At 41.7% G+C, this 22,263-nt stretch overlaps 1 protein-coding gene across 4 annotated transcripts in view; it reads right to left on the reverse strand.

Annotated features, from left to right (window-relative positions):
- rb1cc1 (RB1-inducible coiled-coil 1) overlaps positions 1-22,263 on the reverse strand; it is a 311,904-nt gene that overhangs the window by 21,293 nt on the left and 268,348 nt on the right. For all 4 annotated transcript variants that reach the window (XM_068031835.1, XM_068031832.1, XM_068031833.1 and 1 more), the window contains 2 exons: positions 17,323-17,381; positions 5,778-5,905 (listed from right to left, as the gene is read on the reverse strand). In XM_068031835.1, coding sequence (XP_067887936.1) covers positions 5,778-5,905; positions 17,323-17,381 — 187 coding nt within the window. The remainder of the gene's footprint in view (positions 1-5,777; positions 5,906-17,322; positions 17,382-22,263) is intronic.

Raw genomic sequence — 22,263 nt, forward strand, 5'->3', positions numbered from 1 at the left:
AGCTACTGGGATAGCATCTTGTAGGAGCCCTAAGACAAGCAAAGACACAGGCAAGACTGGCACTAAGGGAATACACCAGGGTGATTATTTTTGTATGCAATATGGCATGTGTTACCAATGCAAGCAAATGGACCGCTGGGTGGAACACTACCTAGAACTGTACTCCAGGGAAAACGTGGTCACTGAGACCACCCTCAATGCAGCCCAGTCTCCGCCAGTCATGGATGAGCTGGACGTACAGCCAACAAAATCGGAACTCAGTGATGCCATTGATTCTCTAGCCAGCGGAAAAGCCCCTGGGAAGGACGGCATTACCCCTGAAATCATCAAGAGTGCCAAGCCTGCTATACTTTCAACACTGTACGAACTGCTTTGCCTGTGCTGGGACGAGGGAGCAGTATCATAGGACATACACGATGCCAATATCATCACCCTCTATAAGAACAAGGGTGACCGCGATGACTTCAACAACTACCGTGGAATCTCCCTGTTCAGCATAGTGGGGAAAGTCTTCGCTCAAGTCGTTTTAAACAGGCTCCAGAAGCTGGCTGAGCGTGTCTACCCTGAGGCACAGTGTGGCTTTCGAGCAGAGAGATCCACCATTGACATGCTGTTCTCCCTTCGACAGCTACAGGAGAAATGCCGTGAACAACAGATGCCCCTCTACGTTGCTTTCATTGATCTCACCAAAGCCTTTGACCTGGTCAGCAGACGTGGTCTCTTCAGACTACTAGAAAAGATTGGATGCCCACTAAAGCTACTAAGTATCATCACCTCATTCCATGACAATATGAAAGGCACAATTCAGCATAGTGGCGCCTCATCAGACCCCTTTCCTATCCTATGTGGCGTGAAACAGGGCTGTGTTCTCGCACCTACACTGTTTGGGATCTTCTTCTCCCTGCTGCTCTCTCATGCATTCAAGTCTTCAGAAGAAGGAATTTTCCTCCACACAAGATCAGGTGGCAGGATGTTCAACCTTGCCCGTCTAAGAGTGAAGACCAAAGTACGGAAAGTCCTCATCAGGGAAGTCCTCTTTGCTGACGATGCTGCATTAACATCTCACACTGAAGAGTGTCTGCAGAGATTCATCGACAGGTTTGTGGCTGCCTGCACCGAATTATGCCTAACCATCAGCCTCAAGAAAACGAACATCATGGGACAGGACGTCACAAATGCCCCATCCATAAATATCGGCGACCACACTCTGGAAGTGGTTCAAGAGCTCACCTACCTAGGCTCAACTATCACCAGTAACCTGTCTCTCAATGCAGAAATCAACAAGTGCATGGGAAAGGCTTCCACTGCTATGTCCAGACTGGCCAAGAGAGTGTGGGAAAATGGTGCACTGACACAGAACACAAATGTCCAAGTGTATCAAGCCTGTGTCCTCAGTACCTTGCTCTCCGGCAGCGAGGCCTGGACAACGTACATCAGCCAAGAGCGACGTCTCAATTCATTCCATCTTCGCTGCCTCCGGAAAATCCTTGGCATCAGGTGGCAGGACCATATCTCCAACACTGAAGTCCTCGAGGCGGCTAACATCCCCAGCTTATACACCCTACTAAGCCAGCGGCGCCTGAGATGGCTTGGCCACGTGAGCCACATGGAAGATGGCAGGATGAAGGGTCACTGACCTGAAACGTTAACTCTGCTTCTCTCTCCACAGATGCTGCCAGACCTGCTGAGTATTTCCATCATTTCTTGTTTGTGAAAGAGATTGAGAAAACTGGGATTGTATTGTCTAGAGTTTTGAAGAATGAGAGGTGATCTCATTGAAACTTACAAAATTCTTACAGGGCGCAATAGGGTGGATGTAGATAGGATGTTTCCCCTGGCTGGTGAGTTTAGAACCAGGGGACAGAATCCCAGAATAAGGGGTAGGCCATTTAAGACTGAGATGAGGAGGAATTTCTTTACTCAGAATTTTCTATCCCAGAGGGCTGTGGAAGCTCAATCATTGAGCGCATTCAAGACAGAAATCAATAGATTTTTGAAGACTAATGATATCAAGGGATATGGAGATCGTGTGGGAAAGTGGCATTGAGGTAATCAGCCATGATCTAACTAAATGTCAGAGCAGGCATAGCGGGCTGAATGGCCTACTCCTGTTCCTTTGTTCCTAGAACTTCTAAATTGGAAGAGGGCTAATTCCAGTGGAATGAGAGGGGATCTAGGCAGGGTATAATGGAACCAGGAAAAACTGTAAAAGAACAATGAACAATCTCTAAGGAAGAGATGTTTCAGATATAGGCTAGGTACATTCCAACAAGATTGAAAAGCAGAGGAACCAAAGCTAGGGCTCCTTGGATGATGAGGGAGATAGAGAATATGATGAAACAAAAAAAGAGGGTGTATGATGCACATTAGGTGAATACTTTGTGAAAACCAGGATGAATTATAAGAAGTTGAAAGGGTAAGTGAAAAACAAAATAAGACTGCAAAGAGAGAATATGAGAATAGAATGGCAGCTAACATAAATGGGAATCCCAAAATCTCTACCAGCATATAAACAGTAAGGGTGGCGTGAGGCCTATTAGGGACAAAGGAGGTGATATATGCTTTGAGGCACAGGACAAGGGTGGAATACTTAATGAGTACTTTGTATTGGTTTTTACCAAAGAAGAGGATTCTGACAAAATATCAGTGGAAGTCAAGAAGGCAGAGGTAATGGATGGGGTGAAAATTGATGGGCAGGATGTACTGGAAAGGCTGGCTGTGCTTAAAATGAATAAGACACCTTGTGCAGATGGCTTGCATCCCAGGTTGCTAAGGAAATTGGGGGTGGAAATAGCAGAAGGGCTTGCCGTAATCTTTCAGTCTTTCCTAGATATGGGGAGGTGCCAGAGGAATGCAAAGTGGCAAATATAACATACTTGTTCTGATGAAAGGTCACTGACCTGAAACGTTAACTCTGCTTATCTCTCCACAGATGCTGCCAGACCTGAGTATTTCCAGCACTTTTTGTTTTTATTTCAGATTTCCAGCATAGAACCATAGAAAGGTTATAGCACAAAAGGAGGCCATTCAGGCCGTCGCGTCTGTGCCAGCCGAAAACTAGCTGCCCAATCTAATTCCACCTTCCAGCACCTGGTCCATAGCCTTGCAGCATCTGCAGTATTTTGCTTTTATTATGATGGCAAGAAAGGGTGTAAAGACATTCCCAGTAATAACAGGCCAGTCAGTTTAACATCAGCTGTGGGTAAGGTGTTAAAAACAACAATCGGGAAAAAAAAATCAACAGGAACTTGGAAAGGTTTGAGTTAACTAAGGAGAGCCAGCATGGATTTATAAAAGGCAGATCATGTTTGATTAATCTATTGAATTTTTTGATGACGTAACAGAGAAGGGAATATAGTGGATATTGTCTATATGGTTTTGAAGGAAGCATTTGATAAAGTACGACGTAAAAGGCTGGTCAACAAAATTAAGGTTCATGGATTAAGACAGTGTCAGCTTGAATAAAAAATTGTCTGAAGGACAGAAAATAGCAAGTTGTGGTAAATGGCTGTTTTTCAGATTGCAGGATGGTAGACTGTGGTGTTCAAGGGTTAGTGCAAGGACCACTGCTTTCTTTCACATACATATATAAATGACTTGGTTATTGGTATACAGAGTAAAATTTTAAAATTTATCGATACCAAACTTGAAGCGGAGGCAAATGGTGAGGATTGTACCAATCTATTGCAACAGGACACAGATAGGCTAGCAAAATGGGCAGACAAATACCAGATGGAATTTAATACTGACAAGTGTGAGATGATGCATTTTGGCAGAAGGGATAGGGATAGGCATATGGCACACTTCTAAAGGGTGTGCAGGGACAGAAGTAACTGGGTTGCATGTGCATAGATCCTTATATGGGATCTTGGCCTTCATTACTAGAGGTATTGAGTACAAATGCAGGAAAGTTATGTTGAACCTTTATAAAGCTCTGGTTAGGCCACAACTAGAGTACTGCATCCAGTTCCGGTCAACACACTTCAGGAAGGATGTGAAGGTCCTTGAGAGGGTGAGAGGCGATTTACCAGAATGTTTCAAGGGATGAGGGAATTTTTCTGTACTGTAATGACAATGACCATGATTTTCACAGACCTCCAAACAGGAAACTGAAAGCACTAAAATAAAATCACTTTTTTTTTACATAGAGCAAAAACGATTGGGATATACCCCGCCACCCCCACCCCGCTCCCCAGGTGAAGATACAAGTTAAAATATTCTGGCAAAAACATTTTTTAAAACTTAGCTTAAAATCTACTGCTTCATCATTTAATAGCACTCCACGATTACAATTGTTTTTTTCCCAGGACCAGTTCTGTTGTTCATCAAACTTTATCACATCGCCATTAAAAACCCTGTTACACCTGACTGAACAGGATGCAACTTAAGGGGTTTCAAACAGTGATGCGGGAGTGGGAAAGTTGAAATTTTTACTGATTTCAGTGATTACCAGCTCTGAGTGGCCACAGTGCAGCATGTAGCACAGCTCTGAGTGACAAACCGCAACTTGAGGATTTCTGCATTAATCTGCACACCTGACTCCTGAAGTTGTGATCTGTTACAGAGGGGTAATGACGCGAACACAGACAGTTCACCATCAACTGCCACCCCCTCACCTCCTCCCCCACCCGCAAAATCTGGCCCATATGGATCAGCATATAGAGTCATAAAGTAATACAGCACAGAAACAGCCCCTTCGGCCCATCGTGTCATTGCCGGCCATCAAGCACCTAACTGTTCTAATCCCATTTTCCAGTACTTGGCCCGTAGCCTTGTATGCTATGGTGTTTCAAGTGCTCATCTAAATACTTCTTAAATGTTGTGAGGGTTCCTGCCTCTACCACCCCTTCAGGCAGTGTGTTCCAGATTCTAACCACCCTCTGGGTGAAAAATCTTTTCCTCAAATCCCCACTAAACCTCCTGCCCCTTACCTTAAATCTATGCCCTCTGGTTACTGACCCCTTCGCTAAGGGAAAAAGTTTCTTCCTATCTACCCTATCTATGCCCCTCATAATTTTGTATACCTCAATCAGGTCCCCCCTCAGCCTTCTCTGCTCTAAGGAAAACAACCCCAGCCTATCCAGTCTCTCTTTATAGCTGAAATGCTCCAGCCCAGGCAACATCCTGGTGAATCCCCTCTGCAGCCTCTCCAGTGCAATCACATCCTTGCTATAGTGTGGCGACCAAAACTGTACAGAGTAGCTGTGGCCTAACTAGCATTTTATACATATACATGAGTGGTGAGTGGATTTAAACAATCCAGTAATGAATTGTTGGGGCTTTAGCCATGACAAACAAATTATTTCCTGCAATCAGTTAAGTGACTAATTAAGCAGATCATTCAAATAATAAACCGTGTTCGGGAAAGATCCCAGTACTCATCCACTCAATGCCTGTTGAATGCCTAACTAGGAAATACTGGCAAACTTGTTAAAAATGAACAGAGACTTCAACGTCTAAGCCACAGAAAGCCTTGCAATATGGATACACACTTTAGTTGTTAATCTGTTTTGCTTACTATGCATATTCAAGTAATTTACAACTTGAACAGAAAATATGAACTGCTGAAAAAGCAATTACATCATTTGATGACTGTTGCTAATAACATAAAAACAACTGAAGTGCACTTAAGTAACAAGCCCTTTATGTACATATACAAAAGTAAGATTGACCAGATGAGTTCTGTACAATGCCAAAACATTAAAAGGGAACATTTATCTTTTCTCTCCCATGTGCATGACAAATAAATACATTTCTTCAAAAATGTGCTTGCTCACCTGGTTTAAGATCTAATGCTCCCAATGACTCTGAATGCAGGAAGTAAAGGGTTGGGCCAACAGTAAATAGAACGTAGTTGTCATGACGTTCATCCAAGATAATAAGCACTAAATCTCCAACTTGGAAACTGTAAGAGAAAGTGATACAATATCAATGGTAAATTTGAATAGCAAACAGCTATTCAAATTCCAAACTGGTTACATATTGGTATTAACGTTAAAAAAAAAATCCCTGCCATAGAGCAGTGATACAGGAGTTCAATACTTAATTTACTGATTCTGTTCTCCAACAAGACGGTCTAACCACCTTCCCTTAACATTCAATGGCATTATCATTGCTGAATCCCCCACCATCAACATCCTGGGGGGGGTCACCATGGACCAGAAACTTAACTGGACCAGCCACATAAATACTATGATCTCACGAGCAAGTCAGAGGTTGGGTGTTCTGTGGCAAGTAACTCACCTCCTGACTCCCCAAAGCCTTTCCATCATTGACAAGGCACAAGTCAGGAGTGCGATGGAATACTCTCCACTTCCTTGATGAATGTAGCTCCAACAATACTCTAAGGTCGACACCATCCAGGACAAAGCAGCCAGCTTGATTGGCACCACCTTGGACATACACTCCCTCCTCTACCACCACACTGTGGTTGCAGCATGTACCACCTACTAGATGTACTGCAGCAACTTACCAAGGCTTCTTTGACAGAATTTCCCGAAACCCTGACCTCTATGGCATAGAAGAAAGGGAACAAAGGAATGGGAACACCACCAACTGCAAGTTCCCACCCAAGTCACATAACATCTTGACTTGGGAAATATAATGCTGTTCCTTTATTGTTGCTGGGCCAAAATCCTAGAAATCCCTTCCTAACAAGACTGAGGTAGTACCTTCACCCCACAGACTGCAGTGGCTCAAGACAGCTCACCTCAAGGGCAATTAAAGATGGGCAATAAATGCACACTCCCAAGAATGGCCATATACCATAAATGAATAAAGAAAAAGCTTTCTCAAGAAAGACTGACAATGAAGGCAGCCAATGGTTTATGAATGGTGAATAGATATATGGAGTTAGATAAAGACTGCAAAATCCAATGCAATAAAAATGGAATTTGATTTATTGCATTACAGTCATCAGCTGCTCTGGTCATTAACTGCTCAACTAGCATTGCCCTACATGAATACTGAGCACTTTTCAGTTATACACATTCATTTTTTTAGTTTTCTAATTATATATAATTATAATTATATTAAAGGGAAAAATATAGCTTCAAAAGTTCACTAAAACTTACTTTCTTCAATTAATGACTGCCAAATTCTTGAGGTCTTTCAATTTACCACAACATTGCATTTTAACGTATATCTTTTATGGTACAGATGTCTTGATAGATATGTCCTTCACTATGGCCAGCCTATTATTTGATGTGCATTGCAAACGTTTATGACTTGGTCCTTAATGCATATCATGACTGCACTTGAACATCACACAAAAAACAGGAAATAACCCTCCGACATATTTATTATTTCAATCTTTCAACAAAACTCCAAAAATGTAAAAAGAAACCTTAAAAGTAACATTTTGAAAGGGTTACAATAAAAAAAAACTTGTTTCATTAAGGATTAATTACACTAATCTTGGTTAATGCATAACTGTAATGGAACAATGGGCTGCTTTAAAGAGGAGATAGTTCAGGTAAAATCAAAGTACATTTCCACGAGGGTACTTTGCATCTGTCTTTACCAAGGAAGATGCTGCCCAAGTCATAGCAAAAGATGAGGTGGTTAAGGTACTGGATGGGCTAGAAATTAATAAAGAGGTGGTATACTTAAAGTTGGTAAGTCACCAGGACCAGATGCGATGCATCCGAGAATACGCAGGGAAAGAATGATGGAAATTGCGGAGGCACCGGTCATAATCTTCCAATCCGCCTTAAGATTCAGGTGGTGCCAGAGGATTGGAGAAGTGCAAATGTTACACCCTTGTTCAAAAAAAGGTGCAAGGATAAACCCAGCAACGACAGGCCAGTCAGGTTAACCTCGGTGGTGGGAAAGCTTTTGGAAATGATAATCTGGGACAAAATTAACAGCTACCTGGACAAATGTGGATTAATTAAGGAAAGCCAACACAGATTTGTTAAGGGCAAATAGTATTTAAATAACTTGAGTTTTTTGATGAGGTAAAAGAGGGGTTTGATAAGGGTAATGCGGTTGATGTGGTGTATATGGACTTCCAAAAGGCATTTGATAAAGTGCCACATAACAGGCTTGTCAGCAAAGTTAGAGCTCATGGAAATCAGGGACAGCAGCAGCATAGATAAGAAATTGGTTGTGTGACTGGAAACAGAGTAGTGGTGAATGGTTATTTTTCGGATTGGAAGGTATATAGTGAGGTTGCCCAAGGGCTGGTGTTAGGCCCCCTGCTTTTATTGATTTCTATTAATGAACTAGGCTTGGGTGTGCAGGGCACAATTTCAAAATTTGCAGATGACACCACACTTGGAAGTTTTGTGAACTGGGAGGAGGATAGTGATAAACTTCAAGAGGACAAGCTGGTGGAATGGGCTGACAAGTGGCAGATAAAATTTAATGCAGAGAAGTGTGAAGTGATTGATTTTGGTAGGAAGAATGAGGAGAGGCAACAGCAAATAAAGGGTACAATTCTAATGGGGGTGCAGGAGCAGAAGGACCTGGGGGTCTACGTGCACAAATCATTGAAGGTGGCAGGGCAGGTTGAGAAAGCAGTTAATAAAGCATACAGGATCCTGGGCTTTATCAAAAGGTGGATAGAGTAACAGAAGCAAGGAATTGATGATTAAACCTGTACAGAACAATGGTTTGGCCTCAACTGGAGTATCCAGTTCTGGAAACCACACTTTAGGACGGACATGAAGGCATGAGAGAGTGCAGAAAAGATTTACGAGAATGGTTCCAGGGATGAGGAACTTCAGTTACGGTGGGTAAACTGGGGCTGGTCTCCTTGGAAGAGAAGATTTGATAGAGGTGTTCAAAATCATGAAGGTCTGGGCAGAGGAGATGGGGAGAAACTGTTCCCCATTGGCAGAAGGATTGAGAACCAGAGGACACCGATTAAAGGTGATTGCCGAAAGGAAAGACTGCAGGGGAAATGAGAAAATTTTTTTTCAGGCAGTCACTGGTTAGGATCTGGAATGCACTGCCTGAGAACGTGGTGGAGGTAGATGCAATCGAGGCCTTAAAAAGAGAATTGGACAACTATCTGAACAGAAATAAATTGACAAGGCTATGGGAAAAAAGCAGACTAGGTGAGTTGCTGTTGCTGAGACCCAGCACACAGACACGACATGCCAAATGGCCTCCTTCTGTGCCGTAACCATTCTATGATTCTATGAAATAAAATTCTGGGAGAACTTCAAACATATTGATCATATGCCTTTTAACATAGGACAGTGACCCGAGGCACATCACAGCGGCATAATGAGATCCGAAGGAGGATACAATAGGGAATTCAAAAGAAACTTCTTTACGCAGAGAATACTTAGAATGTGGAACTTGCTATCACATGGAGTAGCTGAGGCGACTAACATAAATCTATTTAAGGGAAACCTAGATAAACATGAGAAAAGAATAAAACGATATGATATAAATCCTTGGCATCAGGTGGCAGGACCATATCTCCAACCCAGAAGTCCTCGAGGCGGCCAGCATATACATCCTACTGAGCCAGTGGCGCTTGAGATGGCTTGGCCAAGTGAGCCGCATGGAAGATCGCAGGATCCCCAAGGACACATTGTACAGCGAGCTCGTCATTGGTATCAGACCCACCAGCCGTCCATGTCTCTGCTTTAAAGACGTCTGCAAACGCGATATGAAGTCCTGTGACATTGATCACAAGTCGTGGGAGTCAGTTGCCAGCGATCGCCAGAGCTGGCGGTCAGCCATAAAGGCAGGGCTAAAGAGTGGCGAGTCGAAGAGACTTAGCTGTTGGCAGGAAAAAAGACAGAAGCGCAAGGAAAGAGCCAACAGTCTAACAGCCCCGACAACCAATTTTATCTGCAGCGCCTGTGGAAGAGTCTGTCACTCTAGAATTGGCCTTTAAAGCCACTCCAGGCACTGCTTCACAAACCACTGACCACTTCCAGGCGCTTACCCATTGTCTCTCGAGACAAGGAGGCCAAAGAAGAAGATTGATAGGGTTAAGTGAAGAGGGGCGGGAGGAAGCTTGTGTGAAGCATAAACGCTGACACAGACCTATAGGACCAAATGGCCTATTTCTGCACTGGGGCTAAACCTTGTTGGATCACTTCTTCAAAAACCCTTACAGGCCAGTTTCTGTGCTTGACCTAGGGTCAAAGTCAGAGAGACATAGAAAGAGGCCACTCATCCCATCGAGTCCATGCTGGCTCTCTGCAAAGCAATCCAGTCAGTCCCACTCCCCTACTCGAGCCCCATAGCCTTGCAAGTTTATTTCCTTCAAGTGCCCATCCAATTTCCTTTTGAAGTCATTGGTTGTCTCCGCTTCCACCATCCTCGTGTGCAGCAAGATCGAGGTCATTACCGTAAAAATGTTCTTCCTCACATTCCCCCTGCATCTTTTGCCCAAAACCATCAATCTGTGCTGCCTAGTCCTTGCACCTCACACCCTTCCTAGAGTGAGGTGACCGGAACTGGATGCAATACTCTAATTGGGGCCTAACCAGAGCTTTAATAAATGCTCAGAATAATTTCCCTGCTTTTGTACTCAATGCTTCTATTTATGAAGCCCAAGATCCCATATGCTTTGCTAACCACTCTCTCAATATGTCCTGCTACCTTCAAAGATCGATGCACATGCACTCCAGGTCCCTGTGTTCCTGGACATTCTTTAGAACTGCGCCCTTAAGTGTATTTTGCCTCACCCTATATTTCTTCTGCCAAATTGCATCACCTCATACTTGTCTGTATTAAATTCCATCTGCAACCTGTCTGCCCAATCTGCTAGCCTATGTCCTGTTGCAGGCGGTTCTCATCATGCTGATTATTTGCCGCTCCTCCAAGTTTGGTATCTGCAAATTTTGAAATTTTACTCTGCATTCCAAGATCAAACTAATTTATACATAACAAAAAAATAGTGGCCCTAGCACTGATCCTGGGGGAACCACTGTCGACCATCCTCCAGTCTGAAAAACAACCATTTACAACAACTTACTGTTTTCTGCCCTTAAGCCAATTTTTTTTTATCCAATTGGACATTGATTCTCCTATTCCACGAACTCCAGTTTTATTAACCAGCCTTTTTATGTGGCATTTTATCAAACACATTCTTAAAATCCATCATCCAACACATTCCCTTCAACAACACTCTGCTACATCATCAAAAAATTCAATTAGATTTATCAAGCACGATCTGCCTTTTACAAATTTGTGCAAGCTATCCTTAATTAACCCAAACCGCTCCAAGTGCCTGTTGATTTTTCCCTGATTATTGTTCCTAAAACCTTACCTACCACTGATGTTAAATTAGCCGGCATGTAGTTGCGAGGGTCTGGCGTCAGACTGAATAGCAACACTGTGGTGCATACTTAAGTTTAGTTATTTTAGATTAGTAGAAAATCAGCAAAAACCTTTAGATAACAATTTGATTGACCTTTATTGCAATGCGTCTCAAGTTATAATAGGCAGCGGCATGTGAAAAGCAAGAAATAATTTAGCCTCAGCAGTAGCTCATTTTGGAGGGTAGTTAATTATTTAAGTTCAGTATTAAGATGCATTTAGAGAGAAGTTCTTTTTCTACCATTAATATTTGGATTAAGTAAGGGAAGTCTGAACCTTGCAGGAGCATGGTACTGATGATAGTTCAATCCAGCACTACCCATATTTTTAAGTTGGACATAGAGGGATGGAAGTGCAGAGACACTCATGGTGCAGGTAGAGTATGATAAATAGCCCATCATGGACCTTCAGTGGTATCCATGGGCAGCATACTTCTATTTCACTTGATACCCTTACCTAACAAAGGGATAGTGCAGAAAGAGAAAAGTGCAAGACCATCTGCTGGGATAGAAGGAGACAGCTCTCACACATGCGGGGAACCACTGAGTTAGTGGAACTGTCGAAAACATAAAGATAAATATTAGGTGACCAGTAATTTGCTGAAAGGTAATCCTAAGCAGCATTATGGCTCTATGGAACAAAGTACCTTCTAGAAGGCTGACAAGTTAATTGAAAGTGGTTGTAGAGGGGGATTCTAGTATCAGGGAAGCAAACAGCTTCTTGTGACTATTGGGACAGGGAAGTTCAATGGTATGTTGTCTCCCTAGTGCCAGGTGAACATCAAGGAACATATTGAAGAGCTTCTGGAAAGGGAGATAGAGCAGCCAATAGCCGTGGTCCATGTTGGAATGAAGTAACATGGGCAGAAGTACATCTCGAGGTAATGCAGAGGGAGTTTAAAGGAAATGGATATTAAATTGAAGAACAAAATCCCATGGGTCGTAGTCTCTTCATTGTTTCCCATGCAAGGAGTTTGACAGGTCAAGGAAAGAAAAATTGAAACAGTCAATATGTGGCTGCAGGGTTGGGCAGGTGGGAAGGAATCACATTCTTGGGGCACTGGAGTCCATTTTGGGATCAGGAAAGCCTCCAAAGGAACGACCACCATCTGAACTGAAGTAGCACTAGCAGCCTTGCAGAGATAGCAAAAGGTGAGTGGGGAGGGGATTATTTCATGTAATGTAGGGTGGGGAAACTATGTTTGAACCTAGAAATGGGAAGCTGGATTAATAAAGCTATTCTAATAGAAGTAGGTAACTTTGCTAATATGGAAAAATATTACGAAAGACAAAGGGTGCGTTTTTGAGATAGCAGCAAATAAACACACTTGCAGAAGCAGATTAAGAATGGCAGTGGTGTGTGACAAGTGCTTACAGGGTATGGAGCTGTGAATTAGAGCATGCTCCAGTGAAAGTGTTAGGATTTTATTTTCCAAGGGATAGACTAAGTTAGGCAGGAAGATACCCAAGATGGTCTTTTCAATGATTAAAACCGAAGAGACTTCTATACTGTCTGAAGAGGATGATCATATCACTCTGATTCAAAGATTTTTCAAAGCAGCAGATGGATTTTTCCCGCCCCCTGATAATTAAAGACCAGGTTGTTGCTGATTTTGTAACATAGCCTAATAAAGGATAACCTGAAAAAATGTCTTGAATCATGAAATAAGAAACATTTCGATTATTTCAATATTGGATAAAAGTACATCTAAGTTGGCCATTAAAATTTATTTTACTTCTGAATTATATCAGGCAAATCAAGACCAGTCTTGCAACGATCGTATGGATGGCAGACTTCTGCTTTAAAGTTGCCCAATATTAACTTTAAACTTCATCAGTTATAATGAAGAGTTACACCTGAAACATTAACTTGTCTGTTTTCTGCACAGATGTTTTAAATCTAATCTTGTTTCAACTTTAAGTATATTGTTTTCCTGAAGGACTTCTTGTTAATACAAATATCAGTGGTACTTTGTGACCTAAGTCTTCCTCAAATTTTACGCCAGAGCAGATATGCTTGCAGTCTGTTGCCTTATCATGTTAAAATGAACCACTCCACCCAGAGACTGAAGTGAGAACTGATCAAGCTAGTTTGTTTCAATGGCATGCAAATTTAAGCGGGATGGCGCTGGAACTCAAATCCTTTAGCCAACTGGTCGGCAGGTAGTCATTCATTCATCTTTGTCTTGCAGAGATGCACAAGAAAGCGTCACTAAACCAAGTAGAGAAGATTAGTGAAAGATCAGAAAATGGAACAGATTTTAAAAACCAGCAAAAGAATTACTTAAAAAAAAGGAGAGATTAAAGTATGAGAGAAAGCTAGCTCGCAATATAAAAATATAGTAAGAGTTTCTGTAAACATTTAAAAAGGAAAAAGATCAAGTCAAGTGAGCGTTGGCCCTCTGAAGAGTCTGGGGAATTAATTATGGGGAACAAGGAAATGGCGGAAGCGTTGAACAGGTGTTTTGTGTTGGTTTTTACTGTAGAAGACACAAAAAAAATCCCAAAGGTACCTGAAAAATAAGTAAAAGGGAGGGAAGAACTTAAACCAATCACAATCACCAGGGAAAAGGTACTGGGAAAACTATAAGAACTAAAGGCTGACAAGTCCCCTGGACGCAATGGCCTGCATCCTGGATCTCAAAAGAGGTGACTGCAGAGATGGTAGATGCATTAGTTCCAAAATTCCTTAGATTCTGGAAAAGTCCCAGCGGATTGGAAAATAGCTAATATATCACCTCTATTCAAGAAAGGAGGGAGACAGAAAGCAGGATACTACAAGCCAGTTGGCCTAGCAACTGTCACAGAGAAAATTCTACAAGCAGTTCCGAGAAGATTCACTCGACTGATTCCAGGGATGAAGGAGTTCTCTTATAAGGAAACGCTGTGGACCTACACCCATTGCAGTTTAGAAGAATCAGAGGTGATCTTATTGAAACATACAAGATCCTGAGGGGACTTGACAGGGTGGATGCTATAAGCATGTTTCTACTTATGGGTGAGACTAAGTTTAAAAATAAGGGGGCTCCCATTGAAGATGGAGATGAGGAGACTTTTTTCTCTCTGAGGGTCATTAGTCTGTAGAATTTGCTTCTTCGGAGAGTCATTGAATACATTCAAGTCGGATTTAGATAAATTCTTGGTGGACATGGGAGTCAAGTGTTATGGGGGGCAGACAGGAAAGTGGAGTTGGGCCCACATTCAGAACAGCCATGATCTTATCAAATGGTGGAGCAGGCTCGAGAGGCCAAATGGCCTATTCCTGCTCCTAATTCGTATGTTCGTATCAAAGTTAAGCAAAGTAGGTTTGCAGGTGATCAAAAATAAGGTAGGCAAAGATGTGGCAAAGGTTCAATAACCGGTATTTCCAAATTAGGAGGGGAAAAAAAAAATCAATTGTCTAACGTTCGTAGCTATCCAACAACCCCTACCAAGAAGTCAATGGCCCGGATCCTGCAGTGGAAATAACACTAGGTTTATCAGCACTCACTGTTATTAAAGAGTAAGTTGGACAGCAACTTCTGGTGACAGAAGTTAAATGCAGAAATCAGGAGGCTGCTGTCCAAATTGTCCTGCACCTACAGAAGCTGCACTTTACTGATATCTCGTCCAGAGACCCACCATTAAAAGATATGGAAAGGCATAAAGTTGGGATACTTGCATGATAGCTGCCCACTAAACATGCTGGCAAAAGTTAGGGATCATCAATTCAAGCGTAAGTGACTTTTAACAGGTGATATGTCTTAATTACTGAACAACCCCTCTGGCACTGAAAATTAACTTTTATAAGTTTACAATACCTGTCCTGCAGATTATAATTATTGTTGGGAGATTTAAAAAAAGCAAATATAAATGTTTAAAAACGTTTTCTTTACATCTCTTTTATCACATTTTTAATTCCATCTGTTCTTAGGTTCTCTATTTTGCATTCGCTACATGACTTGTCATTGAATTCTTCCTCACTTCCTGGTTCAGACTTGGTCATAGAATCATAGACATTTACAGTACAGGAGGCCATTCAGCCTGTCATGCCTGTACTGGCTTTTTGAAACAGCAGTTGTACTTAGTCCCTCACCCTTGCTTTTGTCTGTAACCCAGCAAGTTCCTCATCTTCAAGTACCTGTCCAACTCTCTTTTAAAGATATTTATGGAATTGGCTATCAACTTTGAAGTTGGGTGTTCCAGATCGATATTTCTGTAAAAGAAAGTCTCATCTCCCTTCGAGATCTTTGCCAACGATTTTGAATCCATGATCTCTACTTATTGACCTACATGCCAGAGAGAATTTTTTCCCCTATTTACCCCATCAAAACCTCTCATCATCTTGAAAACCTCTTGGGTCACTTCTTAACCCTGTTCCCCAAGAGAACAGTCCTAACTTTTCCAAATATTAACAGATCCCTCATCCCTGGTAACATCCATATCAACTTCTTCTGCACACTTTCTAATGCCTTTACATCTTTACTGATGTGTGGTTCCCAGAATTGTTCACAATATTCAGCTGAATAACTAGTGATTTATAAGGTTTTAGCACTATCTCTTTGCTTTTAAATACTAGTCCTCTATTTATAAACACAAGTAACCCACGTGTTTTATTTAATCGCAGTAAAGATTCTTCAATTTGATTGGTTAAGGCGAAACATAGTTGCTTGCCTTGTTCATATAAGTCCCAGATGCCCTGCAGAGGGCACTGCACTGTTCTGGATTTCTAATAGGATCGTAAGATCATAGGAAATAGCAGCAGGAGTAGGCCATTCAGCCCGTCGAACCTGCTCCACCATTCAAACAGATCATGGATGATCATCTACCTCTACGTCATTTTTCTCCACTATCTCCATATCCCTTAATGTCGTTAGTATTCAGAAATCTATTAATTTCTGTCTTGAACATGCTCAATGATTGAGCTTCCACAGCCCTCTGGGGGGTAGAGAATTCCACAGATTCACCACCCTCTGAGTAAAGAAATTTCTCCTCATCTCAGTCTTAAATGCCCTGCCCCTTATTTTGAGACTGCGCCCCCTTTTTCTAGACACACCAGCCAGAGGAAACAGCCTATCCACATCTACCCTATCACGTCCTGGAAGAATTTTGTAAGTTTCAATAAGATCACCTCTCATTCTTCGAAACTCTAGAGAATACAGTCACAGTTTCTGCAGTCTTTCCTCATAAGACAATCCCGCCATCCCAGGAATTAGTCTGGTGAACCTTTGTTGCACTCCCTTATATCCTTCCTTGGATAAGGAGACCAAAACTGTACACAAGACTCCAGGTGCAGTCTCACATATGCTTTATACAATTGAAGCAATACATCTTTACTCCTGCACTCAAATCCCTTTGCAATGAAGGTCAACATACCATTTGCCTTCTTAATTGCTTGGTAAACCTGCATACTTTTAGCAACTCATTAACAAGGACACCCAGGTGTCTCTGGTCATCAACACTTCCCAACCTCTCTCCATTTAAGAAATATTCTGCCTTTCTATTTTTTTCCACCAAAGTGGATCATTTCACACTTATTCATATTATATTCCATCTGCCATATTCTTGCCCATTCATTTAGCCTATCTAAATCCCCTTAAAGCCTCCTGGCATCCTCCAGACAACTTACATTCCGTCCTAGTTTTATCTCATCTGCAAATTTGGAAATATTACTATTGGTCCCCATATCCAAATAATTTATATAGATTGTAAGCAGCTGTGGCCCAAGCACCGAAAAGCCCATAGAAAGTCTCTGGACCCAAGAGTAAAGAACTGGTCGTTAGTTGCTGACCCCAAAATCTGAGCCAGTATCTCGAGGCTATTTTTTTTGGTTGGAGGTTGTGGGAACTAAAAAAAAAAAATACTTTCACAATGCAACACCTGCAAAATCCAATCTTTAAAAGTATCCTCCGGTATGCTCGCACCAGTTGTACAAATCAGTTTCTCTTTATGTAGCCAGATCCACACGTTGTAAAGAAATGGTACACTATCAATCAGAAAACATACCAATGAATATCTGAGAAACATTACACTTTAACAAAAAGAAAATACTTACTCTCGAATAGCTATTTTGTCAGAATGTCTGGAAGATACTGAGGACATGCTCTGAGACATCTGAAAAATCAAAATGTCAAACAATTAGCCCATGGAAATTTCACAAATTTTAGAAAAGTACATTGCAGCCAAAACACAATAATTGAACAGCTTACTGTGTCTGGGCTGGTGCTGGCACCACATCGGAGCTTATTATCTAATTATTTTCCCCTGATCTCTCCCAATACCTTTTAATATTTCCTTTGAGTGTTCATCTAATTGTCTCTCAAATGTGCTCATAATCATAAGGAGTCTGGACAGAGCAGATAGGGAGAAGGATCGAGAACCAGAGGACACCAACTTAAAGTGAATTGGCAAAACAACCATAGATGACATGAGGAAAAGCTTATTTTACACAGTGAGTGGCTGAGAAGGTGGTGGAAGCAGATTCAATCGTGGCGGTCAGAAGGGAATTGGATAATTATCTGAAAAGATTTGCAGGTCTATGGGGGTAAAGGCGAGGGGAGTGGGACTAGCTGAGTTGCTCTTGCACAGAACCGGTAAGGAGTCAAATTGCCTCCTTCAGTGTATAGCCATTCAATGATTCTATGAGCTTTGTTAATATGACAAAGCTCAAATATTATAGATCTTGCTCCTGGTTTAAAATTAATGCTATGGGATCACCAGATCATAGGTAATAGCTGAAAGAAGCCAGTAAATATAGTCTATAAAAATAAGTAAGGTAAAAAAATTAAACTTCAATGAAACTGGCTACATTCTGAAGATGGTTTGTAGAAAACTTGAAGAAACTTCTTGCATTACCTGAGTTCCAAATGCAGGCTGAAATGTTCAATAGAACATCAACCAACGGGGTGCTAGAAATACAGTCCAGTGTCTAATAAAACAATACTCATTTTTAATTAACTATTTGTTAGAGATCTGTCAATGCTTTAATCACCTTTCATATCCTCAGGGTATCTCAAGATGCTCATAGCAAACTTATTATTTTGATGGAGGGTCGCTGTTATGAAAGCAAACCTAGAACCAATTTGCACATAGCAAGGTACCATCAAAATAGTGGAAATAATTGACCAGTTAATATGCTTTTAGTGTTATCCATGAAGGATAAATGTTGGTCAGGACACCAGGAAAATTCATTGCTCTTCTTCAAAAGGTGCTATGGGATCTTTCGCGTCCAACTGAAATGGCACCTTAGCTTAACAGATCATGACAGACAGCATCTCTGACATAGCAGTACTCCTTCAGTTTCGCAATGAAATATCAACCTCGATTGTGGTCATACCCCAGCGTGGGACTTCAACTCTCAAACCTCCTTTCTCAGAGGCAAGAGTGTTACTAATGAGCCAAGCCTATAGTAAAATAACAAACGCAAAGATCAATTTGTTTTCTAGAAAGTATAACCAGCTTTACTACATGTTGCAATGTACATTTTTCTTATTTGTTTGCGGGATGCGACATTGCTGACAACACCTGCATTTATTGCCCATCTCTAATTGCCCTCGAGAGGTTGGTGGTGAGCCACCTTCTTGAACTGCTGTTCACGTGGCGTAGGTACACCTGGTGTTGCTAGGTAGAAAGTTTCAGGATTTTGACCTAGTGATGATGCAGGAATATTGATATATTTCCAAGTCAGGATGGTGTATAATTTGGAGGGAACCTGCAGCTGGTGGTGTCCCCATGTGCCTGCTGCCCTTGTCCTGCTAGGCAGTAGAGATCGCAGGTTTGCAAAGTGCTGTCGAGGAAGCCTTGGTGAGTAGCTGCAATGCGTCTTGTAGATGGCACACACTTCTGCCATGGTGCCCCAGTGGTGGAGGGCGCGAATATTTAAGGTTGTGGATGGGTGTCAATCAAGTGGGCTGCTTTGTCCTGGATGGTGTTGACTTCAGTGTTGTTGGAGCTGCATTCACCCAGGCAAGTGGAAAGCATTCCAATACACTCCTGACTTGTGCCTTGCAGATGGTGGAAACATTCTGGACAGTCAGGGTGGTGAGTTAATCACTGTTGAATACCTCTGATCTGCTCTTGTAGCCACAGACTGGTCCAGTTAAGTCTCTGAACAATGGCGACATGCAGGATGTTGATTGTGGGGGAATTCAGCATTGAGCATCAAGGGTTAGACTCTCTCTTGCTGCAGATGGCTATTGCCTGGCACTTGGGGGCACAAATGTTACTTGCCACTTGTCAGCTAAAGCCTGAATGCTGCCTTTTTTATTGTAAATATATGAGCAAATCTAAAATTCCTCACATTAAAACATACATATCTGTTTTCCATGCTTAATTTTAAACTCAAATCCCTTCATCCCTTTCCTAATATTACTTATTACTATTGTGATGTAGCTCAGGTTTCTCTAATCTCTGCAGTTATTTTTCTTTCACCAGATATGCATATGGGGTCTCTGTTTCACTCATTGGAATTTCTGGCATGTTAGCGAAACAGGATGAGGAAATCTGGTGGAAAACAGTGGTGCAACTAGAAACAAAAGAAAAAGTGGGAAGAAAATTGATCTTCCAGAATTTCCCTCTCCTGGACACTGGAGGAGAGGGTGTCACTCTCTTTCAGAGTCCCTCTCAACATCGATTTCTCAAGGTATATAATTAACTATCTTGACCAGTAACACGTAGCATCACTTAGATTTGAGCGAGTAACATTCAGGATAAACAGTGCGTATTGTTATGACTGAGGCGGGAGGAGGGCATTGTTAATTCAGTCCCACTTCTCCACGGGTCACAACATATCAATAAACCTTCCCACCTACTGAAAACCAGCCAATTCCATACTCTATTTGTCCCCCGGAATAAAGCACACCAACCAGGATTCTTTAATCAACAAAAGCAACCAATAATGAGATAAATCTATATACAAAAAGCTCCTTATTTCCCTCGCCCTCATGCGCACACTTGCATTTTTTGGTTTCCAGCTGTTTCTTAGAAGAAATAATAAAATAAATTAGTTTGTCATGCTCTGGTACGCAATTCTTTGGTTTGGCGAGGTGTCACAGAGTCGAATAGTCAGAAGCCACTTGAAGTCTCTCCAGGCAAGGTTGACAAAAATTTGAGTAGGTGTTCAAGGCACTTCGACTGTAGCAGGCCTCAGGAGGTCATTCAGCAGGGGTGTAACAACAGGTCTGCTTCACTCTTACAGCAGCAGTATAGTAGTAGAAGCTTTCTTCAGACCTCAGGATTTCTTAAAACACAGGAGGTAACAGGAACCACACTTGGTGCAGGGATTCTTCAAAGACAGGAGATTATAGGAATCGGCTACCTCTGACATACAAGGGTTTCTTCTCAAGAGATGCAGGCTTGCTTTCCAGAGAGAGGAAACATTTTTTCCGGGTCTCCATCTCTGATCTCCAGGCAGGTCAAAGGCAAATTTCAAATGCCTGTTCTGCCCAACCCGCTGTTTTTTTCAAGGGTCCAATGTGAAAGCAAAACCTTCGTGAGCAGATCACATGTCCAGACATAGAGTCTCCCTTGCCATTCAAAGTCATTCTGAGGAGTTCAAACCCCTGCTGGTTTCCTTGAAATTGCTTGCTTTCCTGTCCTTGTATACAATTTTAGCTTCCTTTCAAACCACCCATAAAGTTCAGCTTTTGTTTTTAACTTCTTTTCAAAACATTGCAAAAATGTTCAGCTATTTGCAGGTATCAATGTTCACTGAAAAATCCTTGTTCAGTTTTTTTTTAAAACACACAGAATTCTAAGTTTTTAGTAAAAAAAATAAAAACCTTGTAACACCTCCGCCCTTGGCAAAATGAAACACCATTTTTGAATGTGTTTCATTACAATGTAACAACAGAAGTTGAAAACATTTTAAATGTATTTTTGCATTCATGCCCCCATTCACTCTACTTGTGGTTAACACAATTTTGCTTTATACCATATCTTTACTCATGTAACCCAACAAAGTTAAATTTGTGACAAAGCATCTACGATCACATTGTTTTTTTTCCCGAAATGTATACAATTTTTAAGTGTTAAGACTGTAACAGTAAATTCCATCGGAATATTCTGGCATTTTGGGTTTTAAAATTTTCTGCAAAGGTTAATGGATTATGGTCAGTATATATCAGTGTTTCGCTGCAGTCATGACAGATATATACTTCAAAGTGTTTAAGAGCCAACAATAGAGGCCTAATGTTTCTTTTTCCACATTGGAATACTTTTTTTTGGTGCTGATTCAGTTTTTTGAAAAGTATCCTACTTTTTTTAAAATGCCCAATTCGTCATCTTGTACTGGGACTGCACCAACCGCTACTTTAAAGGGCTTAGTAAAATTTGAAGCAGCCAACACTGGTTCATTCTGTATGAGAAGAGAGTGCTGATTGGTTGGAAAGTGAACTCTGATTGGCACAAACATTGCCAGGGAGAATGCACCAGTTTATGGTGACCGAAAGTTAACTGCCAAGCTTTGTCTGAAATTTAAACCAGGCAGCTTAACTGATTGGTCAGGGCATTGCCCTGAGGAATGAACCAGCGAATGGCTGTCACTTATTTTGTTTAGCTGAAACAGGCACAATGTGTGTACATGTTTGTCTGCAAAGAACAGGGCCCTGTGTATTAATTTATGTAGCTTCCAGTGCGCACAAATGCGCCACACTGCGAGCCCTACTGACAATCTTAAATTGGTTAGTGTAATTCTTAGCGCACTGAGGATTATTTAGCAAATGTTATCCAATCGCAGAATCACATCTAATGTTGAACATGGTTTTGAGTTTTGCAAGCATGGGCTGGTTGGGTACAGCCTGTACCTTGCCCGTTGCGAGCAGAGGAAGGGACTTGTTGTTTAATACGATCCACCAGTCTTTGGGACGTATGGCCAGATACCGAGCATCACACTGGCACTGAAAATCATACAGCACATTACACATTTGTGTGATAGGCAGAATATCTTTTTGGCTTGACGGCAGCATCCTGTTAGTGGCGAACACCACATGTGTTGCTA

Source organism: Heterodontus francisci, chromosome 5 (genome assembly GCF_036365525.1).
Source record: "Heterodontus francisci isolate sHetFra1 chromosome 5, sHetFra1.hap1, whole genome shotgun sequence".
Taxonomy (NCBI): domain Eukaryota; kingdom Metazoa; phylum Chordata; class Chondrichthyes; order Heterodontiformes; family Heterodontidae; genus Heterodontus; species Heterodontus francisci.